Source organism: Dermacentor albipictus, chromosome 7, assembly GCF_038994185.2.
Source record: "Dermacentor albipictus isolate Rhodes 1998 colony chromosome 7, USDA_Dalb.pri_finalv2, whole genome shotgun sequence".
Classification (NCBI taxonomy): Eukaryota; Metazoa; Arthropoda; class Arachnida; order Ixodida; family Ixodidae; genus Dermacentor; species Dermacentor albipictus.
The window spans coordinates 37690020-37711906 of NC_091827.1; the positions used below are offsets into that span (position 1 = coordinate 37690020).

Sequence of the window (21887 nt, forward strand, 5' to 3'; positions counted from 1 at the left end):
GTTGCGTACGCAACGGCGTTGCGTACATAAGATTGCTACGTTGTGCAAAGCGCGCATGCGCGCAACGCTACACGAACGGTACGGGATGCGTACGCGGCCGCTGCGTACGCACGCATCCGATTCTTGCGTGCCTACGTAGGGAGTCTTGCGCGCTGCTCTCGTGGTTCTCGTTTGTTCGGGGGAGCGCGAGACGAGGGAGTTTTGCAAAATGGCGGCGTCAAAGGCGAACCAGCGGAAGGCTGTACTTCTCAATGGCCTACGATTTGGCTTTGCTGCGCAGAAGCTATTCCCGGATCCTGCGCGGTGGGAAAGCGTAGAAAAAATAGGAACTTTGTTTTTGAGAAAGTCTTCAGTGTGCACCGTTTGCGCGAGAGGCTCGACCTCCTGTTGGCGCAGTTCGTCGCAAATGACCGTGCCAGCCTCAGTAAGCGGGTACGCGTGGTTTTATTTTATGCGAAGCATGTTACTAGAGCTCAACCCAGCTCCTCAGGCGCGGCGGTGTCGCCTTCAATACCACGTGACACCGTGACGTCACGACAGAGGAGAAACGGGGCTCCAACTCGCGCCGTCGCTCGCGGCGTCGCGGCGGTATATAAGCAGCTGCGCTTGCCTCTGCTAGACACTCACGAGGTGATATGCCTCCTGGCGACAGAGCTGCTCGTTGGAATGAGAAGCGAAGGTTGCGGCGTGCTACAGAGTCTGTTTCTAGGTGGCTTTGCTACGGCGCAGCGACTACGCGCCCCGCATCGGACGCGGTGAGCGTCGATCGCAGCGTTCGGCGCGACAACGAAATGTGCGCCTGAGCAAGCGCCGCACGCCTGAGCCGACGCCGACGACAGCGGCTTTTCTACGACACGAGCTCCTTAACGCTGTCGCGTTAAAATAAAGGCTAGTACGCTTCGCATCCTGGGCTTAACCTTAGCTAAGCCGCAGCCAGTTTTTTCTCGATACGATTCGTGTATTGCGTCCGTATTAAAAGTAGAGTATCTTAAAGGCCTAAACATGGTTCGACGTAGCATGAACGCGCCCACACGTTACCTCACGTTGGCGAGATGAAGAGTGTCTTTATTTCGACCGATGGTTCGACGGACTGGCGGACGCGGCCAAGGCGTTACGACGCGCCCTGCGTCTAACAACGCTCGCCCGCTGACGTACGTAGGCATTTCGCAGTACTTGCGTGCAGCGTACGTATCGTCATCGCGCAGTACTAAAACTGTCTATTATCATCTGCCATTACTGGAAACAGGCTGATTCCAATGTCACATCATTCCTGTCACCCCATTTGTCTGTCCCTACGTTAAACACCAACACTAGGAAGAAAAAAAAATCATCGGCAATTTAGTACTTTATCTCTACACTTAAAAAAGGGATAAACTGTTACACTAAAAGTGAGGAGAAGAGGGCAATATGCTATATTAATTCTGCTCCTTGAATACGTCCCCGCCAATGGCAATGCAGCATTCAGAAGATAGTCGAAGTATTCCCAGAGTAACTGCGGTGGATGTTTAAGGTAGCGTGCCGCAGTTATTTTGTAACTACGGCTCCGACGCACTCCCGACCAGATAAATACCGTCATATTGTCATTACTTGAAATAAACTTTTTCTACACACGGCACTATTTCCGTATATGCGATAATTCATGCACATGTAACTGTATTTGATTGTAGAGCATGAGGAGCACACGCTGTTACATAGTTCAGAGGTGCTAGTATTGCATTGCCTCGGTTGTCACATCATTTTCGACCCCTAAATTTAGCATTTTCATTTGTTGAAAGAAATAATTGCCAACGGTGTGCGCACATTCGAAATTTCGAATACGAATCGAACAGTCCCTGGTAATCTGTTCCAGCATTCCCTATTCGAAATTGTCGAATACTCGTATGTTTCTGGTATACAGCAAACCATCGCTATAACGAAGTTGAAGGAGTAGGTATGATACGTAATATCCATGACATCGTTATATGCATTACTTCCTTTTATCCATTATTGCATGTACTGCACTATGAATCGATATATAGATTTCGAGAAAAATTTCGGTTACTTCGTTATATCCATCATTTTGTTATATCCCGTTTTGTTATAACGAGGTTTGACTGCATACGAGATAAAAGCACTTACAGGAGTCTCGAGCAAGACAGAACGATAGATGTGCTGGCTGTTCCGAATGACCGTTTTGCAGGATAGTGGTGGATGTTGCGCAGGGACAGCAGTCTCTGAGCGAAATTATAAGGCGCGTAATTTAAGTTCAAGAAGAACGGGAATTCTTCCAGCCATTCTTATCGAACGACTGGAATGATTCCCTTTCTGGTGGAGTTGGCCGTGAATTGGGGTGGGCCACGGTCCTTCAGCACTGTCCTTCTGGCCACGAAGGCTCGTGGTGCAGCACGTTTACTATACAGAAGAAAAAAAGTAGAGTTATTGTGACACTATGCAAGGCTTTAGAATACTAGGCCATCGACATTATCCGGAAATGGGTTAGCCAGTGGAGACATCGCCGTGTAACCGAGCAACATCTTCGATTTCCTCGATTGCCAGAGGAAACGATGAACTCAAGGCGAGGCAGTCATTTTGGTCTCTGCGTGGTGAAAGTTACACACTGTGCCCATTTCTGGGTGGTTTCTCAGATTTAGTTTAAATTCGTCTTGATTCGTTCATGTGCACATGGATGTGAATGAGCAGGAATAGAATTCTTGATCTCTTATACAGAAATGCTTCCTTTTTTTTATTTTGACTTGTGTTTGTTTGTTTATGTATCCACAGCGCCAGGTGTTCGCATTGCAGCGGGAGGGCGCAGGGGAGGGGGGGGGGGATGTTGTTAGTAAACAGAAATGCAGGTACAAAAAGAACAGGTAAGATAGCAGTTGCAAAGTAACAGAACTTGTGACAAAGCGCATAAACAAAAAAAATAATTTGAAGCAGTTCTACCACGGTTCGGAACCAAAAAGCAGTGCAATTGTAATGGCAACAAAGGTCTGCTTAGAAGATTTTCGATAAACCGTAGGAAAAAGAGGCAATAGAAAGCAACCATGATAGCGTGGTGGCAAAAAAAAAAGTCCATTACGGACTTCGTTTTCACGCGTTGCTATAGCCGTCCTCAGCTTGTTTGGCCAGCTTGGGCGCGTTTTATGCCTTTGTAGATAGGTATCCGGCACCGCCGGTCGTAAAGCGTGACCTACCGCGATATGACACGGGTTTCTTTATCTCCGCCCGTGTATAGGCACGCCTGTGGAAACTGAAGAAGACGTGCTTGGGCCTGATGACTCAGATACGAGAGGAAATCGTCCAGGGCCGCTTGTCCACGGTGAGTACCCACGTCAGCTCGTTATTTTGGCACCACATGGTGGGCTCCCGGCCTCTCGAGTTCACTAGAAAGCGTTTAGATGACGAGCTAATGCAGGATCATTTGTACGTTTACGTGGAATTAGGTGTCGGACGTTCAGTGAATATCGCCTGCGGCCTACCTGCCGGCCTGCCTGCCTGTACAACAGGCCGTAGGAGTTGGACTTGGGAATCTTGTGGCTTTTTTAATGAGCTTGGGACTTTGGCGACCAGTGGCTGGGTGTTCTTTAGCAACATGGTCAAAGAAGGCCGGGAGGAAGGTGAAATGCGTCGTGGGTGCATAAGTTCGTGTCGTTTATTAGAAAGATTGCTTCCGAGGGCGGCATCTAAAAAGAAAGTTTTCATATTCATATTGATACTTTTTGTGCGCAAACAAACAGGGACGAAGAATAGGGGCAACACAAGGACGAGCGCTTTCTAACGAAACCCTTTAGAAAGCGCTCGTCCTTGTGTTGCCCCTATTCTTCGTCCCTGTTTGTTTGCGCACAAAAAGTATCAATATGAATATGTTCCAACTAGGCCGACTCGCAGTTATGCTTCAGTTCATTTAAAGTTTTCATGTTTTAGTTTCTAAACGCTGCTCGACCACCATGTGCCACTTCGAGTACCTATCTGTTAAAGGTTATCTGACTGAGGTGCGACCGATAAGCGGGAAGATAAACTGCGTCGTCATCAATCGTCTGCAAAAAAAATAAAAACCGAAGGAAGGAAAGAAAGAAACAAAAACGAAATAAAATGAAATAGGTGACGAGACTGAAAAGGTGTAGATTGAAAGTGTACCGTTTATTTCATCCCCAGATGTGCTTTTGCTGTTGTGCTCGTAAACCCGTAGTGGTCGCTTAGTGGCCATGACGACGCGCTGCTAAGCACGAGGTTGCGGGATCGAATCCCGGCCGCGGCGGGCCGCATCACGATGAGGGTGAAATCCAAGAACACCCATGTTCCGTGCATTTGTGGCACGTTCAAGCTCCCCTGGTGGTCAAAAGTCAGCCAGAGTCACCCACTAATGGCGTGCCTCGTAATCAGATCGTGGTTTTCACACGTAAAACTTCAGAACTTTCTTGTGTGTGTGTGTGTGTGTGTGTGCGTGTGTGTGTGCGTGTTTGTGTGTGCGTGTGTGTGTGTGCGTGTTTGTGTGTGCGTGTGCGTGTGTGTGCGTGCGTGTTTGTGTGTGTGTGCGCGTGTTTGTGTGCGTGTGCGTGTGTGTGTGCGTGTTTGTGTGCGTGTTTTGTGTTTTGTGTGCGTGTTTGTGTGCGTGTGCGTGTTTGTGTTTGTGTGCGTGTTTGTGTGCGTGTTTGTGTGCGTGTTTGTGTGCGTGTTTGTGTTTGTGTGCGTGTTTGTGTTTGTGTGCGTGTGTGTGTGTGTTTGCGCGCGTGTGTGTGCGCGTGTGTGTGTGTGTGTGTGTGTTTCAACAAGTTTCATTTTGGAGTTTCTATAGTCGTACATGCATGGTTGAACGCGTCTCCCCCACATTGTTTCGCAAATCACTGTGGCCACTTTCCAAATTCCTTCAAGAATTTGGAAAGTGGCACAATTTAAAAGCCCTTCCTAGAACCAGTGGGGTAGCCTTGACTAGCCAGGGGCAGCCCTGGCTAAAGCCAAGAGCGAGCCGCAGGCCACATGACGACCCTTCTTAGACCACCGACCGGTCGAATCCACTTAACGCAGCCTTCGGCAACTGCCTGCCGAAGGTGATTTCGCGACGTATCAGGAGTCTTGCAATCCGAAGCGAAATGCCGCACTCTTCAAAAAATTGACACCCTTTGGGGCGTATCTTGTCCTGTCACGATATAGTCGTCATTTGTCTTGCCTACATTTCCTTTCTTTAACGCAGCGAGCTCGTACCTCCAAGTCACGAACGGTATGCGCGTTTTCAGTGTGGCACAGCATTCTCGACGGGAAAGTAGAGAGCGCCGAGTTTTCAGGAAACGCAAGCAAGGCAGATGACTATTATTCGCGTGGAACAAATATACGCGTACTCCAAAGGGTGCAACCGTTTTAAGAATGTCCGTTGTATAAGGGAGTCACCAGCACTCCCAACTTGGACTGGATCCGCTCCACGTGCGCCGTAATATCGCCAGATTGAAATTTTTTTACTCGTTGTTTCATAATCAAACGGGTTTAGCTAATGCCACATATATTACCCATGCTCCACAAAGGTCGTCGCGTATTTTTCATTCTAAAGTAGTTCAGTCATACTTTTCTCGAACTAAACTCTTTCAGAAATCACTTTTTCCACTTACGAGCGAAGAATGGAATCATTTACCGGAATGTGTTGTTGAATGCACTTCTTATGTTTCATTTGAATATATGTTGATAAAGCATCTTATGTAAACCCTCTCCCGCTTGGGCAGCATTGCTGCCTGCAGTATTGTGTAAATAAAGTAACTAAATAAATAAGGTGCCGTAAGTTGTGCGCATAAACAGCTCACCCTCAAATTGGACACGCCGACCTTCAATGGACCTCCGCCTGGAGTTCCCTCCCCTCTTCTCCCCCGACGGCCCCTGCAGCACGTCAAGATGCTCGCGGCACGGCCGCTTGATAAAAAAGAAAAAGAGAAGGTGCGGCCTGACGCATTGGGCGGGCTGCAATTAGAGCGAACGTGACAGCCGTAGTTGCATTCTCGGTCGCTTGGCTAGCTGGATCGAACAGCCCTGGTGACGGGGGATAGGACGCGTCGGGTGAGGGTGTTCCAAGCGCGCTCCTGTCGCATTTTCTGTGCCGATCCCCAGAGAAACAGTCCCGGCGCGTTTTCGGTGCATTCGACAAGCCGTACCTCATATTATTTTTTTTTTTTTATGCAGCAGCCGTGCACCCGCTAGCGAATCAGCCGTGTTACCTATACAGCTCATGGCTTGATGACTAAACTGCAAAATGACTTACACCATTAAAAAGAAGAATGGCTTAAATCTGTCTATAACTCACATCTTTACGCCCTCTTTAGCCGTAAGCGTGGCAGTTGTAGGCCGATTTACACCCACTTTTACTGTTAATGGTGTACATTATTTTGCAGTTTACTCTTGACTTTACATAACTATAGGTTATGTTGCAGAGGGGGTCACATTGCGAACATGGTTGGACGTGTACATAAGGACTAGACGAGGTGGATGCGGGAAGAAGGGCAAGGGAAGGGGGGGGGGGGGGTGTTGCTTGCTGCAGGCAGACCTGTGGCCCTGCAAAATCTGTCGGCAGTTGTTCGGCCCAGGCGCCGCTTATGAAGTGCGGCGTGAGTATGATGCCATTCGCAACACATGCACGCAAGGCTAACGGCAAACGCGGGCTTGAACCGGGGCCCAGTTGACTGCGTGCAATTCATTCCGTTTGTGGCGGTCTCCACTATACGGGACAACATTGTGTGGCTGAAGGACTTCGAAGCCATCTTCCTTCATCGCATCTACACACGGTGCACGCTAACTGTGTCGTTACGGCGCAAAACAGGACTCGGGGCATCGTCGCCGTGTGTGCAGTCAAGCCTTTCGTGACAATTATCATTGTTTGTTACAGTGGTCCGCATGTATCTAGAAGCTTAACTGTTGATAGATGGCCTGAAGCTCAGAATGACTCCGCACGCAAGTGCAAGTGACATTTTGTTCACGGCAAGGGCAGTGGGTATCTAGAAAGAAGGTACCCTCGATGATATCAGGGCAACTTCTTCTATGGGTTTCTTGTACTGTATTCTCTTTCGAAACGTTTCGTGTTTTATATATTCCCCCTGGTTGCCTCACCACTCTCCCTTCTCACCCAAACTACTTTAGTCGAAGGGTGATTTTATTATTTTCTCTGTCTTTGTTCTTTCTAGAAGAGAGAGAGAAAGAGAGAAATATAAGAGAGGAAAGGCAGGGAGGTTAACCAGACGCACGTCCGGTTTGCTACCCTGCACTACGGAAAGGGGTATAGGGGCGAAAAGAGAGAGAGGGGGGAGAGAGAGAGAGCACAGTGTCGCGCACACTTAAAGTTTCGCACCGAGTCTACACACGGTTGCCAAGACCTGTCGACTTGAGGTACTTCAACAACGCTTTCGTGGCTTTCTGTGCCCTCGACGCGCACGGCCATGGTCCAGTTATCTTGATTTCCGAAAATGGACTAGAGTCCAGCTGATCCAATGCTGTCCGGAGAGCTTCACGCTCGACGTTGTACTGTGGACAGAAACACAGGATAAGCACGTTTACACCATCAACATGGTCGGCGTTCAATTGGCTCGCGTCAGCTGCACATAGCTTTCACTCCAGCTCCACATTCTCGGTGAAAAGGAGCACAGGTGTTGTTAACTCAAGATCACGAGCCACGAAGCTTCTGTGTTCGCGTACACTCCGATCCTCGAATCGAAAAGTCAAGACGCTTCCTCTCCTCGGATCCTTCAACTTTACACAAATTTTGGCTGCGGTATAGAACGGACGGGGGGGGGGGGGGGACGTCCTTTTTCCGAACACTCTGCTGCTCAACCCCCTGAAGGGTGGCAGCAGGAAGCGCTCTAAATTTGGTAGTCGCGACCCTGACACTCGGGTTTGAAATCTGGCGCACTCGGTCGCGGAAGTACGGTGGGGTGGGCCTTCGTTAGGCAGAGGAATGGCATTGTTCCTCTTTACATAGGGGTGGGAACACCACACAAGGCCACCCGTTTGTGCCTCGGTGTGTAGTGCGCCAGCCGTCCGGAAGGCGGCGCGCGCCTTCACGTTGCCGTGGCCCTGCGTCCGAATCTCTGCTTACGCCTCCATTGTGAATCCTCGCGTACGCTCGAGCGTGTGCCGCATTTTCGCGTCAGTTGCCCGCGTCGAAAGGTCGAAAAAGGATTAAGTCGGTAGTATCATAGGAATTTTTATCGCGTTTTTCTCGTTCGAGCCTGTAATGGCTCAGTGACGGTGTGGATGCAGAGAAGCCATCAGGAATAGTACTGGATATTCTGTAATACAAAGAAAATAGCTACCGGTTAAGCGAGACGTGTGGATGGTACACATGTGTGCTCGTGTGTACATGTGCGTGGGGGGGTGGGGGGGGGCGGAAGTGGAGCGGGGAGGGGCTAAGCATTGTTTCAGTTAACGGTATGTTTGTCACTCTATTTTTCTCATTTAATTGACAGCAGGTTGCCTTACCGAGAACTGCATACTCGACAACTTCATCGAAAGTCACCCACGCAGTGGCGTCTCTCGTAATACAAGAGGTCCCTTCGAGACGCTAAATGCTAACCCATCTGCGTAACTACGAAACGCACGATTTTATTCTTTTGTAGCATTCAGCCCTCCTATACGCGTTTCATATTCTTTCTTTTGCTTACGGGTTGTGCGATCACATTTTCTTCCCTATCTGCCAGCGAAAGAGCCAGCTCGTGCAAAGTATGCCTATACTCGCCAAAACGCGGTACGCACGGCACAACCTAGTCATTACGCGGCTACGTGCATGCCTTCGCTTGAGAGAGGCACAGTACAAGGACGAGACATTGTGCGTCTTCATGCATGTAGGTCTTCCACGGCGACGTTGTAAAGCTTCGCTCACGGCGCTTGCGTCAAACGCCCGTGTCGACGACACGCTTCCTTGCGCGGTGATCCTTTTGTTCTTGCCACCCCGAGCTGCTTGCGTTATATCGCGTTGCACATTCTTCGGTGCACGTAAGCACATCTGGTGTTGGGGTTCAATTATTCTCGGCCGCGTCGGGCCATTATGAACATCAAAACTTGCGCTTCCATACTGTTCTACGAAGCAATCAGGGCGTCTGGTGAGCTGTTACGTTGTGTAGAAGTCATCGCAGAACCCGCCGGCCACGCAGGCGTTCCTTGCCTTTGTCATTCGTCGCTGTGGCTCCATCAGTGGCTGTGACGTTCTCCTGCTGGGCGCGGGGTCCCCGCGTTCGCTTCCCGTGGCATGTGGAACTGCATTCCAGTGAGTGCGGAATTTAGAAAAAAAATCGCCGTTCACCTATATTTACGCATACGTTAAAGAGTCCCAGGTGCTCAAGACTGATCCGCAGTCCTCTCTCTCTGGGGGCCCCGGTTTTGCTTCAAAAGCTTAATCCTAATAAAGCGGAGAATGAACGAATGAACAGTTAATCAACAAATAGAGCCAGCAAGCAACGTTTCATACATTCGTGCCATCCCTCTCACGCGACCCCAAGGCGTTTATATCGACAGTTAAGAGAAACACTGAGGCATCTTAGGCATGTAAATTCTCACTGATAAGAACATTTCTCTTTCCTCGATCATAAACGAAAATATTTACCGGTGGCGATAAGAAAAGTCAAAGTTCGCGAAACGTCGAGAAGTTAGTGTCTCTAATGTAAGCATACTTGCGCTAGCTATAGTGCAAGGTTGGATGTCAGCGGTTCGAGCTGCTACGGTGTATGATAATCCAATAACGTCACATCGCATTCCTGTGCGCACGTTTAAGTGCGGCTCCGTAGGCTATCGGAATGGTCGTCACGTGAAATATGTGCATGTATGACCGTGCACTGAGGCGCTCTGTGTTTTTCCTCTAGAAGGAAAAAAACCAGTAATTAATAAGCCGTCGACATGGCGGCATTTACTTTACAAGATGACCAGAGAGAATCTTTCAACTCTAGCTAGACAAAATTGAGGCTATGACAGCTGCAGCAACAGTTGCAGCGGTCGGATAGCCTGTAGTTTCGTACCATTTATCGACAATCTGCGGACGCACACATTTGCGTGAAGTGTTGTCAATGTAGCGAGTGCAGAAAGCTCGTGTCCAGCGTATAAACTTCCACTGTAGACTGCGGTAAATGCGTTGAACGTTCAGTCCAGATACACGAGGACCATTCAGTATACTTGCGAACTCCTTTGCTAGAATGCTCGAGAAGATCACGCGTAAAGGCCTGTATACAACGGCTAAAGATGTCTCAAATGCCTGCCCTCGGAGCTTTCGGTGCCGGATGACTCAGCGGTTACGGAATTTCCATTGACATCAACAAGTGGTGCGACCTGACAAGGGGGAAGGGGGAGGGGGGGGACGGGGGAAAGCTTGAAACCCGACAACCGTGGGTATAAATGTCACGGGCGCCTTTGTTTAGACGAGCGGGGTAGAAGAGGCCCTTGACTGGTACGGCGACGAGAGGGTTGCCCTGGGAGGCTTTTGCTCGCGGTCACGCCGCAGCCTCCTCACCCTCTAGTGTTGTGCCGGGTCTGTCGGCGTGTAACGCAATGCGACATCGTGATGCAGGCCGCTCGGATCACCGATTATGTATGTGCGCGCCTGTGGACTGTGCAACGGTCTCTCGCTCTCGACTTCGTGAGCGAGCGAGCGAGCGAGAGAGCGGCGCTTCGGGAAACGCTTTGCACGGCGCTGTCCGAGCTCCACTCGGTGTATATGCGTCGACCTCTCTGAGCGTGTCATCAGCATATCCGTTTGGTTGCGTTTCTTACGCTGACAGGGACGCCGTGCCAGCGCCCTCTACGTCGTAGTGAGCTCTGCGTAATGGCCTTCCTTTGTTTTATTCTGTGGTTGTTGGTTTGCTTGGTTTTTCTCCCGTGTGCTGCAAGGAATACTACGACCGTAAAGATCGTCGGGTGCTAGCATTATGTCATCGTGCGGTGGCTTTCATTTTGTCGCACACACCCACTCGCAAGCATACGCACGCAAGCATACGGACCCACGTACACAGCTTTCATGCTCCCAGCTGACGTTGTTTTTAATGTATCCACACATAACAGTTTGCTCAGATCTGCGAACGTTCATGTTTCTTCTTTTGAAGGCCAATTCGGTACTCGGAATAAGCTCATGTGTTAAGTGAAGTGATGCCATTGTTACCTTGTGTTCGGTTTTCTTTTGCAGCTTTCCGCGCACTGCTAGTCTTTGGCCATACCAACTCCTGCCCTGAAATAGCCGAAAAGTATATACCCATTTGTGGACGCGTCGAATGAGCTTGCAGAGGTATTGCTGCAGTCTTTGCCCCCTATCTTTTATTAGCCAAAATAAGGCACATACGGGTAATTACAAATGTATACGTGCTAGTCTACGCGCCTTACGCTATTTTTCCACATAGTTCCCACACCGGTTCGGACCCATTTGTCCCATCGCAACACTAAATTTGAGATGCGCCCCTGTGGTAGAATGCGACGCCCGCGGCCTCTCCGAACGCTCATTGTCATGCAAGTCTTCACGGCCTTTTGCGAACTCGCAACACCGCCCCACCTCACACTTTCACACTTCTCAAAGCGAGACACCTTTCCCCATACGTGAGCTCCATTTCTCCGTGGATTCCGATCGACGTTGGTCCCTTGCTCCATAGAAAACGAATCGCACTTCGTTTCTCGTACGCCGTGGACGCGTGAAGCACAACCGCCATCTTCAACAACTGACAGCAGCGCCGGGCCGCGTGGATACCGTTAGATAATGCCGGGCCGGTCCAACAAAGGCCCGCCGCTGGGAATGGATACGTTGACTTCGCATTTGCAACCGTAATTTGGCTAAAAAAAAATAAAATAGGGGCGAAGACTTTCTGATACGCCCTCGTATAATCATTTATTTGACCTTTGCTTATATTTCCCATATGCATAGCAGCAAATCCTCCTGAAAGAAAAAAAAATAGAGAAGGAGCTGCTGCCCATTGCGAGTTATTGCGAGTTTGATCTCTCTGAGAAGATCACGTTCGCTCTCGTTCCACCACTTCTCGGTCCCGGCGGTGCTGGCTCCTCGAGTTGAGCGACCGTGGGAAGCCTTGGAGAAAGAATTGAGGCGTCAAATTGTGGGACCCCACGCCAGCCGCGACCCGGTTATCGTCTTCCGCCTCTGTCGCGAAGCTTCGCTTTTGCCCCTCCCACACTACTGGGTAGTAAACCGGAGATAATCTCTGGTTGACCTCCCTGTCTTTTCATTCTCTCTCTCTCTCTCTCGTTTAGCGCGAGGAACAATGCGACTGAGGCCGAAGGGATGACGGCGGTTATTCTCGTCCATTTCTGTCAATACGCGCAACACTTCCTGGGGCGTCGCTCGATGACGTTGCCTGTACGAAAACAATGACGCCCGTGCCTGCTGCATATGTCCCCTCCACTGCAACTCATATTTACTGTTGAATCTGCGTTCTTTGTTTCTTTAATTACAAGAGTTCTTTCTTTTTTTCTCGCCTGGCAGCAGCAACACGTGAGGGTACGGTTTTAATGGCATCCGGCTTATAGGGTTCTGACCCTTATGCAAAATGTCCCGTGCTCCGCAGCATCGAACAGATGCAAGCGGAGGAGATATAACACACTCAACTTGCGATTATGTATACATGTGCTCTAACACGGAAAGCAACATAAAGGAATATATCTGCGACAACAAATTCTAACCAAAGAAAGAACACAACAGTTCATGTACACTGTGTTCTTGTTTTTATTGTTTAGACTATATAGCATTTCTAAATATCGCCTGCGGCCGATATAGCGCAATTCTAATTCTTGAACTGGATCACTCGAAGACGTGGACATCCCTTGCACGAGAAATCCACGTTCGCAATCTACTAATTAGCAAAACTGAAGTAATTACGTTCCTAACTGATTAACGTACGGCACGTATTGCAGTTTATGAATTGTAACCCGTGAGTTCGCGAGGCGCTATTCCCTTGTTCCTGTCCTTGTCATATTTCACTTTGGTTGGCACCTTTACACATCGTAATCAGTAGAAACCTAATAGCCCAACAAGTAGTGATACAACAGAAGATACACACTATATAAAATGCAAAATGGAATAGTCTCTAGTTGAGAATATACGTAGGTAAGGAACAATATAACCAAAACGGGGCGAGAAAGCATTAATAACATTGAAGGTATAAATAAGAACAAATAAATACAACACTAACCAAACACTAAATTTGGCTATAAAATAAACATATTCAACTCATAATTTAGCAGAGAAACTTGCTGAAAAAAAAGGTGTCCCAGTCAGCTCTAAACTGAATGAGCACAGAGACCATCCCATCACTGTGCCCAAGAGTCGGTAATTTGGGACACTTAAATCTAAGCGAAGAAAGCGGAGCAGTGTTTCTTAAGTTCCTTCTCGCAATTTAGGAAATGGTTGACAAGCATCTCGGTAAAAAATGATCTATATAGTCTCTTAAACTCCCACAGGGAGAACGAATGTTTCATGTTAAATGGCGCAAGGACCAGGCATGGCCACACAGCGTCCACAAGAACAATTTGTTTACGTGAACTCCGCCGCGGTGCCTATAAAAGATATGGAGTTGCGCTGCTTAGCTCTGCACATCGAGGGTTCGACCCAGGCCGCGGGGGCCGCATTTGGATGGGCGCTATAGATTCAAAAGCGTCCGTGTAGTTAGATTTTGACACACGTTAAATCATCCCCGGAGGTCAAAAACTCGACAAGGGAGCGTGTCTCTGTATGTCGTGTCTCATAGTAAGATCGTGGTTCTGAAACGAAGCAACCAAGTGCTTCTTTCTTTCTTTCTTTTTTTCTTTCTTTCTTTCTTTCCTTCTTTCTTTCTCTCTTTCGTTCTTTCTTTCTTTCTTTCTTTCTTTCTTTCTTCCTTTCTTCCTTTCTTTCTTTCTTCCTTTCTTCCTTTCTTTCTTTCTTCCTTTCTTTCTTTCTTTCTTTTTTCGCGCTTCACTTGCATGTGCATCGACCCGAGGCAACCCGCGCACTGCGATCGCGAAGTGTGGCAGATTTTGCTGCCCTGTTTTGTTTCCTCGTCGAAAGGTCGGCGATGCGAAGAAAGGTGTGTGTGTGTGCTGTGTGTTTGCCGAAACGGGGTCCCTGGGAGTCAGTGACGCGAGAGTGCTAACAGCGTGTCGGCGGCCATCACTGCGGCGTTTCCGTGTCGGGCGTCGTCCGACGCTGACAGGTATCCGTCTGCTGTCAGCATCACGAGCAGACGATTTCCTTTTACACGTGACCATGCCTCCCGGGATACGGTGCTGCCAGACATGGAAGCTCAAGAGAGAGAGACAGAGGGGGGGCTATGGGGAAGGCAGGGATGTTAACCAGTCAGGAGTCCGGTTGGCTACCCTACGCTGGAGGAAGGGAGAAGAGAAGAGAGGGAAGGGGGAGAGAGAAAGAGATAGTATAGAGACGTGCACGGACAGTGCTTGAGTCAAAGCCGCTCGTGCAAGCCAGACGTTCTCAGAAAGCACAAAAGAGTCTTCACTGCCTTCTGAGCCGAGGATAAGTGGGGTCGGTGTTCTAGTACCTGAAGCCCAAGAGGTGATAGCTAAAGGTGGCAGGTAGATACACAAGGCCATTGTAGAAAGTTTTGCGCACATTGAACGAAGACAAGGAAAGGACACAAAGACCAGCACAGACTGACAACTTGTGGTCAGTCTGCGCTGGTCTTTGTATCATTTCCTTGTCTTCGTTCAATGTTCGCTTGTTGTCAGTCTGCGCTGATCCTTGTGTCCTTTTCTTGTCTTCGTTCAATGCGTGCAAAACTTTCCACAATGAAGTCAAACCACCTAAACCGCCTTTCAGTCTTATTGCAACACAAGGCCAGCTTGACTAGGTTACCAACCAAATCGAGACCCACTTAAATGGTAGTGGCAGTAAAATGAAAGTCCTTCTGAGGTCATTGAGACGATGTGAGCTGAGGCGGCGTCCTTCACCATTACACAACAGCTACATGACGATTGTTTGCATGGCCGATTGACTGTGACACACTTCTGGCTAAGCAGCGTCACCTTACTTTTCCATGTGTTGTTGCCAATGTTTTAGGGACGTGCCACTTTCAATCTCTGAAGAGCCACGAACGATATCATATTTCATTCGTGGATCTTCACTGACCTTGAGAGCACACACAAAAGAAAGAAAAGTGCCGATCGGGATATCTGTAACAAAACTGAACAGGGTCATGTCATTTGCGCAACAAAGATTGTCAGTCATTTGCGTAACAAGATTGTCATGCCATTTGCGCAATTGTTGAAGATTAAGGTTTTCGAAAATTCCTCATGCTTTTAAAATCAATAAAGAATGCATCTTGTAAACACGCTGACTCTATTACTGCGACTGTATTCACTGATGATGAATCCTATTACATTATTGGCAACGCAGCATTGTTTCGTGATCCTCGGATGCCTCTAAGTGTTCGACAAGCATCAGCCGTTAATTCCATCGACTTCATTCTCCAATTCCTTTCGCAAACTTCTTCGCCTGTGTATATCGTGGCGGGAGATCCTTGAGAGCAGCCGGGCACCGTGAGTCTGCATTGAGAGCTCCGGTTTATGGACGGTACGTATCTGAGACCACAGACACCGGAAGTTTCCCATAGCACCCTCGGTATCTTCCCTGTTCCTTTTTTTTCTTCTTCTACCTTTCTTTCCCTCCGTCTGCTGCTTGGCTCTTTACTTTCCGTCGACACCCACCGACCTTCCCTTTCTACCGACGTTTAGTTCAGGTGGGCCCTTGATCCCTCCTGCTTCAGTGGGACCCTGTTCTTTTTGTTGTTCAACGTTACACCCTCAGGGCTTATAAGCGCTGGCCCTCCCGTTATAGCCTAACCTCTCTCTCTCTCTCTCTCTCTCATTCGTCTTCTCGCCACTTTCGCAGGCTGTCCCTCCCCGTCATGTTCCCCTTGTCCCCGCATGCGCGTGCGAAATAGAGATCCATATTTGACAATCTGCAGGAGACGCGACGCCGCTCGCACTACTTTGCACACGTCTGCTGCTTCCACCACGCTGACGGAGGGGGCTGTCGAGGTGCTTGCTCCATTTTAGGTTTTCGCTTGGACTACGGTCTGCCGGCCGTTCACAGACGTGTGAGCGAGACGGCCAATCGGCGTGAAGTACTCGACGCGGGGTGGCGCTGCAGGAGGGAGGTGGGGGAGGTGCGGAGGGGTGGGGGGGGACACTCGGGAGGGGGGTCACACGCCTGTTTGGGTCCGAGACGAGAGAGGAGACACCCGCCGGCGTACGAGCCTTCTGCTTCCGTCTCGTTTCTTTCTTTCGTCATCTCTTTCTCTCTGCCTTTCCTTCCTTCCTTCTTTGTACCTTTCTTTTTTGTAGGTTGTATCCCCCAACGGTATATTCCCCGACGTAACTCTCCCCTCGCATATCAATATACAGCCTACCTTCCCTCCTTCCAACTGAAGCATACTGCGAGTGTGGGATCAAGATTGGCGGGGGGGAGGGAGAGGGCGAGAAGGAATGGGAGAGAGAGAGAGGATGCATAACTGATGAACGGCAACGCGGGCAGGGGTCACGGCGAGGTCATCTGTTTCAAAAGAGCGGTGGCGGCGTTCGTCCCCCGTTCCGTCTTTCTTCATTCCCTCTTTTTCTTTTTTTTTTCTCTTGTCTATTCAGACTACCGCGGACATGGTGCATCGGCTTCCTTTGGTGCCTTTGTCAGCGCCGATGCAACCATGTCGCGAGGTTGATTCAGTGGCACCGCCCGGCGATTCCTGGTATTCAAGCGGGAGCTTCCAGCTCCCGCCGCGTCCTTCTCTACATATTTGCGGGTGCTTCCTCTTTTGTCGGGCCCAGCGTGTGCAGGTATATACCGAGGTCTTCTATATAGAGAGGGCCGGTGCTAAAAAATTCGCTGTGCTGTAGTGAGTGGTGAAGAGCAGAATACTCCACGTGGTAAAGACGTTTGCTGCTTTTACGGTCCGAACTCAATGAAGAGAAGTTACGACTGCGACATGATTACACCTTGTCTGACACGACCGTAGCAGTCCACTATATCATATGCAGCAGCTGAACTCGTGGGAATGCGAGGCTAACAGTAGAGAGATGTTCCGTATATGCTTCTTGAACAATGCTCTTTCATTACATGAAATTGTAGAAAAGTTTTTTTTTTTTTTTGCGAACCTACATGTAACAGCAAACATGGCTAGGGCAACCATCGGAGTTAAACGTACAAGAAAAAAATAATGCCGTGCCGACTGACTGTTTTGACGTCCTAAAGCGAAACTTAAACTACCTTGGCCGTCGCACTGAACCCTCCATCATAACCTTGATCTTCGCGGTGTTTTTTGATCGCCATTTTGGTGCGCGATCGTCTTTTTTTTTTTAAATTCCGTTCCTCACTAGAATCTTGGCACCCCGGTCTGGAGTTCGACCGGTGGCCTTGTCCTCTGCAGCACAAGAACGTCATAGCAGCTGCGCCTCCACAACAAATGTGCTCTCAGTAAAAGCTAAAGTGAAACGATGAGATTATCAAGATGGATTGTTAATGCCGAGGGCGGAATTAATAGCGTCCGTACGGCCTGAGACGTAAATAATATAACAGCTGGCCTATAGTGTCAGACTATTAACGTCTCAGAGCATGGCCACGCTATACCTAGCGTTTGACGCCCCGAAGACAATGTGTGCATTTGGTTTCTGGCCAGTCGGCTAAATACGAGCGCCCACTGACGGCCAAAAGCGTGACTTCGACCCCGATGCGGCGCGCGTGACCCTTACGTCTATAGAGTCGGCCTCAGGTAGTCAGAGGACATTTTTTTCTCAGGGCGGCACAAAACCAGATCGGTGGAGCTTTACTTCTTTCTTTCTCTCTTTTTTCGCTAAATGGAGGGAGGTCACAATGACCCCTTCGCTGTGCGAAGACGTCTCGCGGAAAGGAAGTAGTGACGTATCTGCGCCCGCTGATGGTCTGGTCTGTCTCGGCCAGCCGATGACGCGTCTAGAACCGTAAAGGGCAAGACGTGCATGGTAGAGTGTATAAGCGCGACTGGACGAGGACGAAGAAAGAAACAGATACACAGACACAGCCACAGACACAGGCACAGGCACAAGACGTGCACTTTGCTGGCCCGTCTCCGTGCATTGTTTGATCTGCGTAGTGGTGGTGGTGGTGGTGGTGCCTATGCGTTGACGATGCCGTGGTGTCACGCCCTTGAAGCGACTCGTCGTTTCCCCGCTTAGGTCGAGGGCTCGAGTGGGCGGTCGCCTCCGTGTATAGAGCGCATCTTCGAGTGCGTTCGGTGGCTTTGCTTCTTATGTGTCTTTCTTTTTTTCGGCGAAAATCGTAGGCATACTGAGTTAAGCACCCGGAAAACGCGTGTCCGTGGGAGCCGGAACAATCCGTGTAACAAGCAAGCAAGTGCATCGACCTGACTAGCCTAGGGAAATGCTAGTCAAAGTCACCGTGGGCACACAGTGAACGGTGTGCGGTTGGCTATTTTGTGCCAAACATTACCTTAAACAGGTCCGCACTATAACAAACCGTATTCCAATTTCTCTGTTCAACGGGTTTTCAGACCGTTTGCTCTTCTCAGTTTCTTTTATTGTTCTTTTCTTTCTCATCTCTTTAGGATCTGAATTGAGAAATTTATTTTTCCTGCATCGGAATGACAAAAAGGAAAACCCTTAAAAAAATTGTGCCGTTGCTGAAGTATATATCATTGGCTCTTTTCACGAATTGCCAGCAAATCAAGGCATTGGAGGCAGCGTATAGTTCTTGGAGCTTCATAACCACCACGCTGTGACATGTACGGCGACAAAATGTTGAAAAACCATTTCCGTGCCAAGAAAATGAGAGCAATGGACCTAAGGCAGCATACTCCAAATAAACAGCACTGAGACCTAGCCTCAACATGATGCGAGGCATTGGAATTTGCTAAGTATTAGGGAGACCCAATTTCATATATGCGGAACTGAATTGACAAGCCAAGAAATCGCTAGACCAGAGAGCTTCGTCATCGGCCGTTCCTGCTTTCCTCTCAATTGTCGCGGGACCAGTCAACTTTGCTCGCACAAAGCGACGGGCTCACGAAGTACGCCGCCTTAAAGCCAGCGCCACATAAATTCTGAATGGGGTCGAGGACCATGCCAATGATATTTTCCGCGCTGACTGAATATGCGTTTACCGAAATTAAAGAGGTAGTTCTAGTTACTGAAAAGCAGATGCCGAAGCATGTCTGTTGCTCGCAAGAAGTTTATTTAATCGCCATCGCTTTGAAGAGAGCCTTTGTCGTAGTCATGTGCTTGCAGTGACGGATTGTTCAACACACGCACACACACACGTGCACACACACACACACACACACACACACACACGCACACACACACGCACGCACGCACGCACACACACACACACACACACACACTTTTTTTCTAATTTGACACTCCTAATGCTACTGGTTTATTATCAATTTATCATTTCTTGTAAAATTTTTAAACCAAACGAAAATCATTGTCCTTGGCGGTAGACATAAAATCCAAACAGGATATACATGTATCTATTCATAATCCAACCATGTTTAACCAAACAATGGATGCAAGAAGTAAGCAAAATTCCCATAGAAATTTATGTATTTAAAAGCTGGTTTTCCGGAGTAAAAGTGTCTTTCCAGTGGACATAACTTTCTACATTTGTCCCCGAAACCAAAAACAAAACAAAACAAAAAAATGAACCCGGCTCCTGGTTGCTGAATACATCCTTTTCCGCCGGGTTCAGCACGCATTCGGTGCGTCACTTCCAAACTCCCTCCTGCCAGCGTTGAATACGGACAGCGTCGAGCCACCCTGGTCTTTCTCAGCACTGCTCGCAGCTGCGCGAATACAGCGGCTCCTTTTTGTAATCCGACACTCCTCTCTCTCTCTCTCTTTCTCTCTCTCACCCGCCGCTCATGCTGACGCTGCCAGGCGTGGCCTCCGAGATCGCGTCGGCGGCGGTGCAGCGATCTCGGAGGCGAGGGAGGAGTCGGCCGCGCACAGGCGACGTGACGAAGTTTGTTGGCCTCGAAATTGACGCCATTCGCACACAAACACGGCGCAGCCACGTGAGAGCAACATATCATCCCGGCCATAAGCTGCCTCAGTCGGCGCGCCGTGTCTGTCGTCTGTCACGCGACGCTAGACCGCGACGGACTCTGTTCGCGTTGCAGCTTGCAAACTGTTTTTGTTCGATCGCGTCGCCGTGCCGCTGGTTTCGCGATGCTGTAGACGAGCCAAGTTTACGGAAGACGATCGCGTCGGAACGGAAGGTTGCCATGGTAAAGAGAAACGTGTCACGTGCAAAGAGGTATAGTGCGTTACGCACGCCGAAGGTTATTTCGCCGCTTTATTGAAACTTCATTGCATACACGGACCGTGCACTGGTACCGCCGGCCGCAAGGTCGTCTTCTGCTGTGCATGTTTAAAAGCTGTGCGCCCGCATTGGACATGCATTGGACATGTCATCACTGGCACCAGCATCGGAAGGACGGTCCAACATAGGTATTTCGGACATTCATAGCATCGTCACGTAGGGAGAAACAAAGAGTAAAAACCTGGAGTCATTCCACTTGTGTAGGTGTATGACCAGCGAAGCTGTTTAGCCCACGACACAGAGGTGACACAGAATTTCGAACGAAGGTATGAACGTATTTATCGTCCTTATCGGTGGTCATCGTGACGATAGGTGTGCACACACATTCTCTGGTATTAAACGCGTCCGTCACTTAAGAAAATGAATGGCTCACACCCCCTCAATCAATGGTTTATACCAGCGTAAATAAAACTAAAATAATTCAACGCGGCCGCCCCGTTACGACGACAGAAGAGAAAGGAAATTCTACGCTGGAATTATGAGCGGTGATGGAGCCAATGTGGAAAAAGATGACGATGCTCGATCCATTGCTGCTGCTGCTACTGATGATCATGATAATAATAATTACGATGATGATGGTGATGATGACGATGATAGTTTCATCTTGCCAATAAATAAGGAGCCTTCATGCAAAACAGCGCTTGCATGTAGGCTCCCTACGAATGAATGGCTCGTGCCCCCTAAAGAAGTAAGCTGCAACAGAGCCAGATGTGGAAGGAGACGATGACGGTGACGAAGACGAACGAATGGTATTCAGATAGGTAGAAACAATCCCCCACTGTGGGTATGCGCCACAGCCGCTCAGGAATACAACAACAACAACAACAACACGCACAATTCCTAAATAATGCATGCGGCATCCAGAATTGCACATAAACATATTAGCGGAAAGCAGTACAAGGAATTGGCGCTCAGGGACAGTCCAAGAGATGGCTGTCCATGGACGACAGTATCGCGAAGGGCGATGACGACATGCCTCGGCTTATCAAAAAGGATGTCTTTTGTTGTTGTTATTGTTGTTGTTGTTGTTGTAGCTGCTGCTTGAGCTGTTGTCATCGTTGTTGTCGTTGGCTTTTTACCATGTAATTGTCCTCATTTCGCTATAGAATACGTGACTGAGGGCAAAAACCCTCTCGTGATAACGATGAGGTCGCCGTATATGGAAGAGTGGGTTAAACAGTGACCGCCGAAAAAAGAACACGCCCTGAAAAGAGCCCCTCTCAATCTGGTCCTTTGAGAGCACGTCCCTTCCATTGTGCGCTGCTGCTCCTGCCTTGACTCCTGTAAAGTGGCCGTTTCAGTGCTCAAAGAGCTGAGAAAAGCCTGTGGCTCGGTGCATAGCCGACGCCCCCGAGCTCCTAAAAGGGCATTCCCAGAACCGCGCGCTTGTATCAAGGTCGACGACGCTTCGCAGGCGTACACCCGAAAAGAAGTCGCCCGCGACCCATTGCGCCGTCTACGGGCAATGCGAGACCTAAATGGAAACCCAGCGCGGGGATCGGCGGGCAGATGCTTAGGCTCCAACGCCCGCGGTCTCTTCTACGCAGTCCGCGGTGGATGGGGAAAAGCTATAGGACGGCGAGCGAAGTAG

General features: G+C 49.2%; 1 protein-coding gene across 8 annotated transcripts in view; it reads left to right on the forward strand.

The window, feature by feature from the left end:
* Positions 1–21887, forward strand: part of LOC135905678 (kinesin-like protein KIF26B) — a 760359-nt gene that overhangs the window by 227595 nt on the left and 510877 nt on the right. For all 8 annotated transcript variants that reach the window (XM_070521909.1, XM_070521906.1, XM_070521907.1 and 5 more), the window contains one exon: positions 3218–3301. In XM_070521909.1, coding sequence (XP_070378010.1) covers positions 3218–3301 — 84 coding nt within the window. The remainder of the gene's footprint in view (positions 1–3217; positions 3302–21887) is intronic.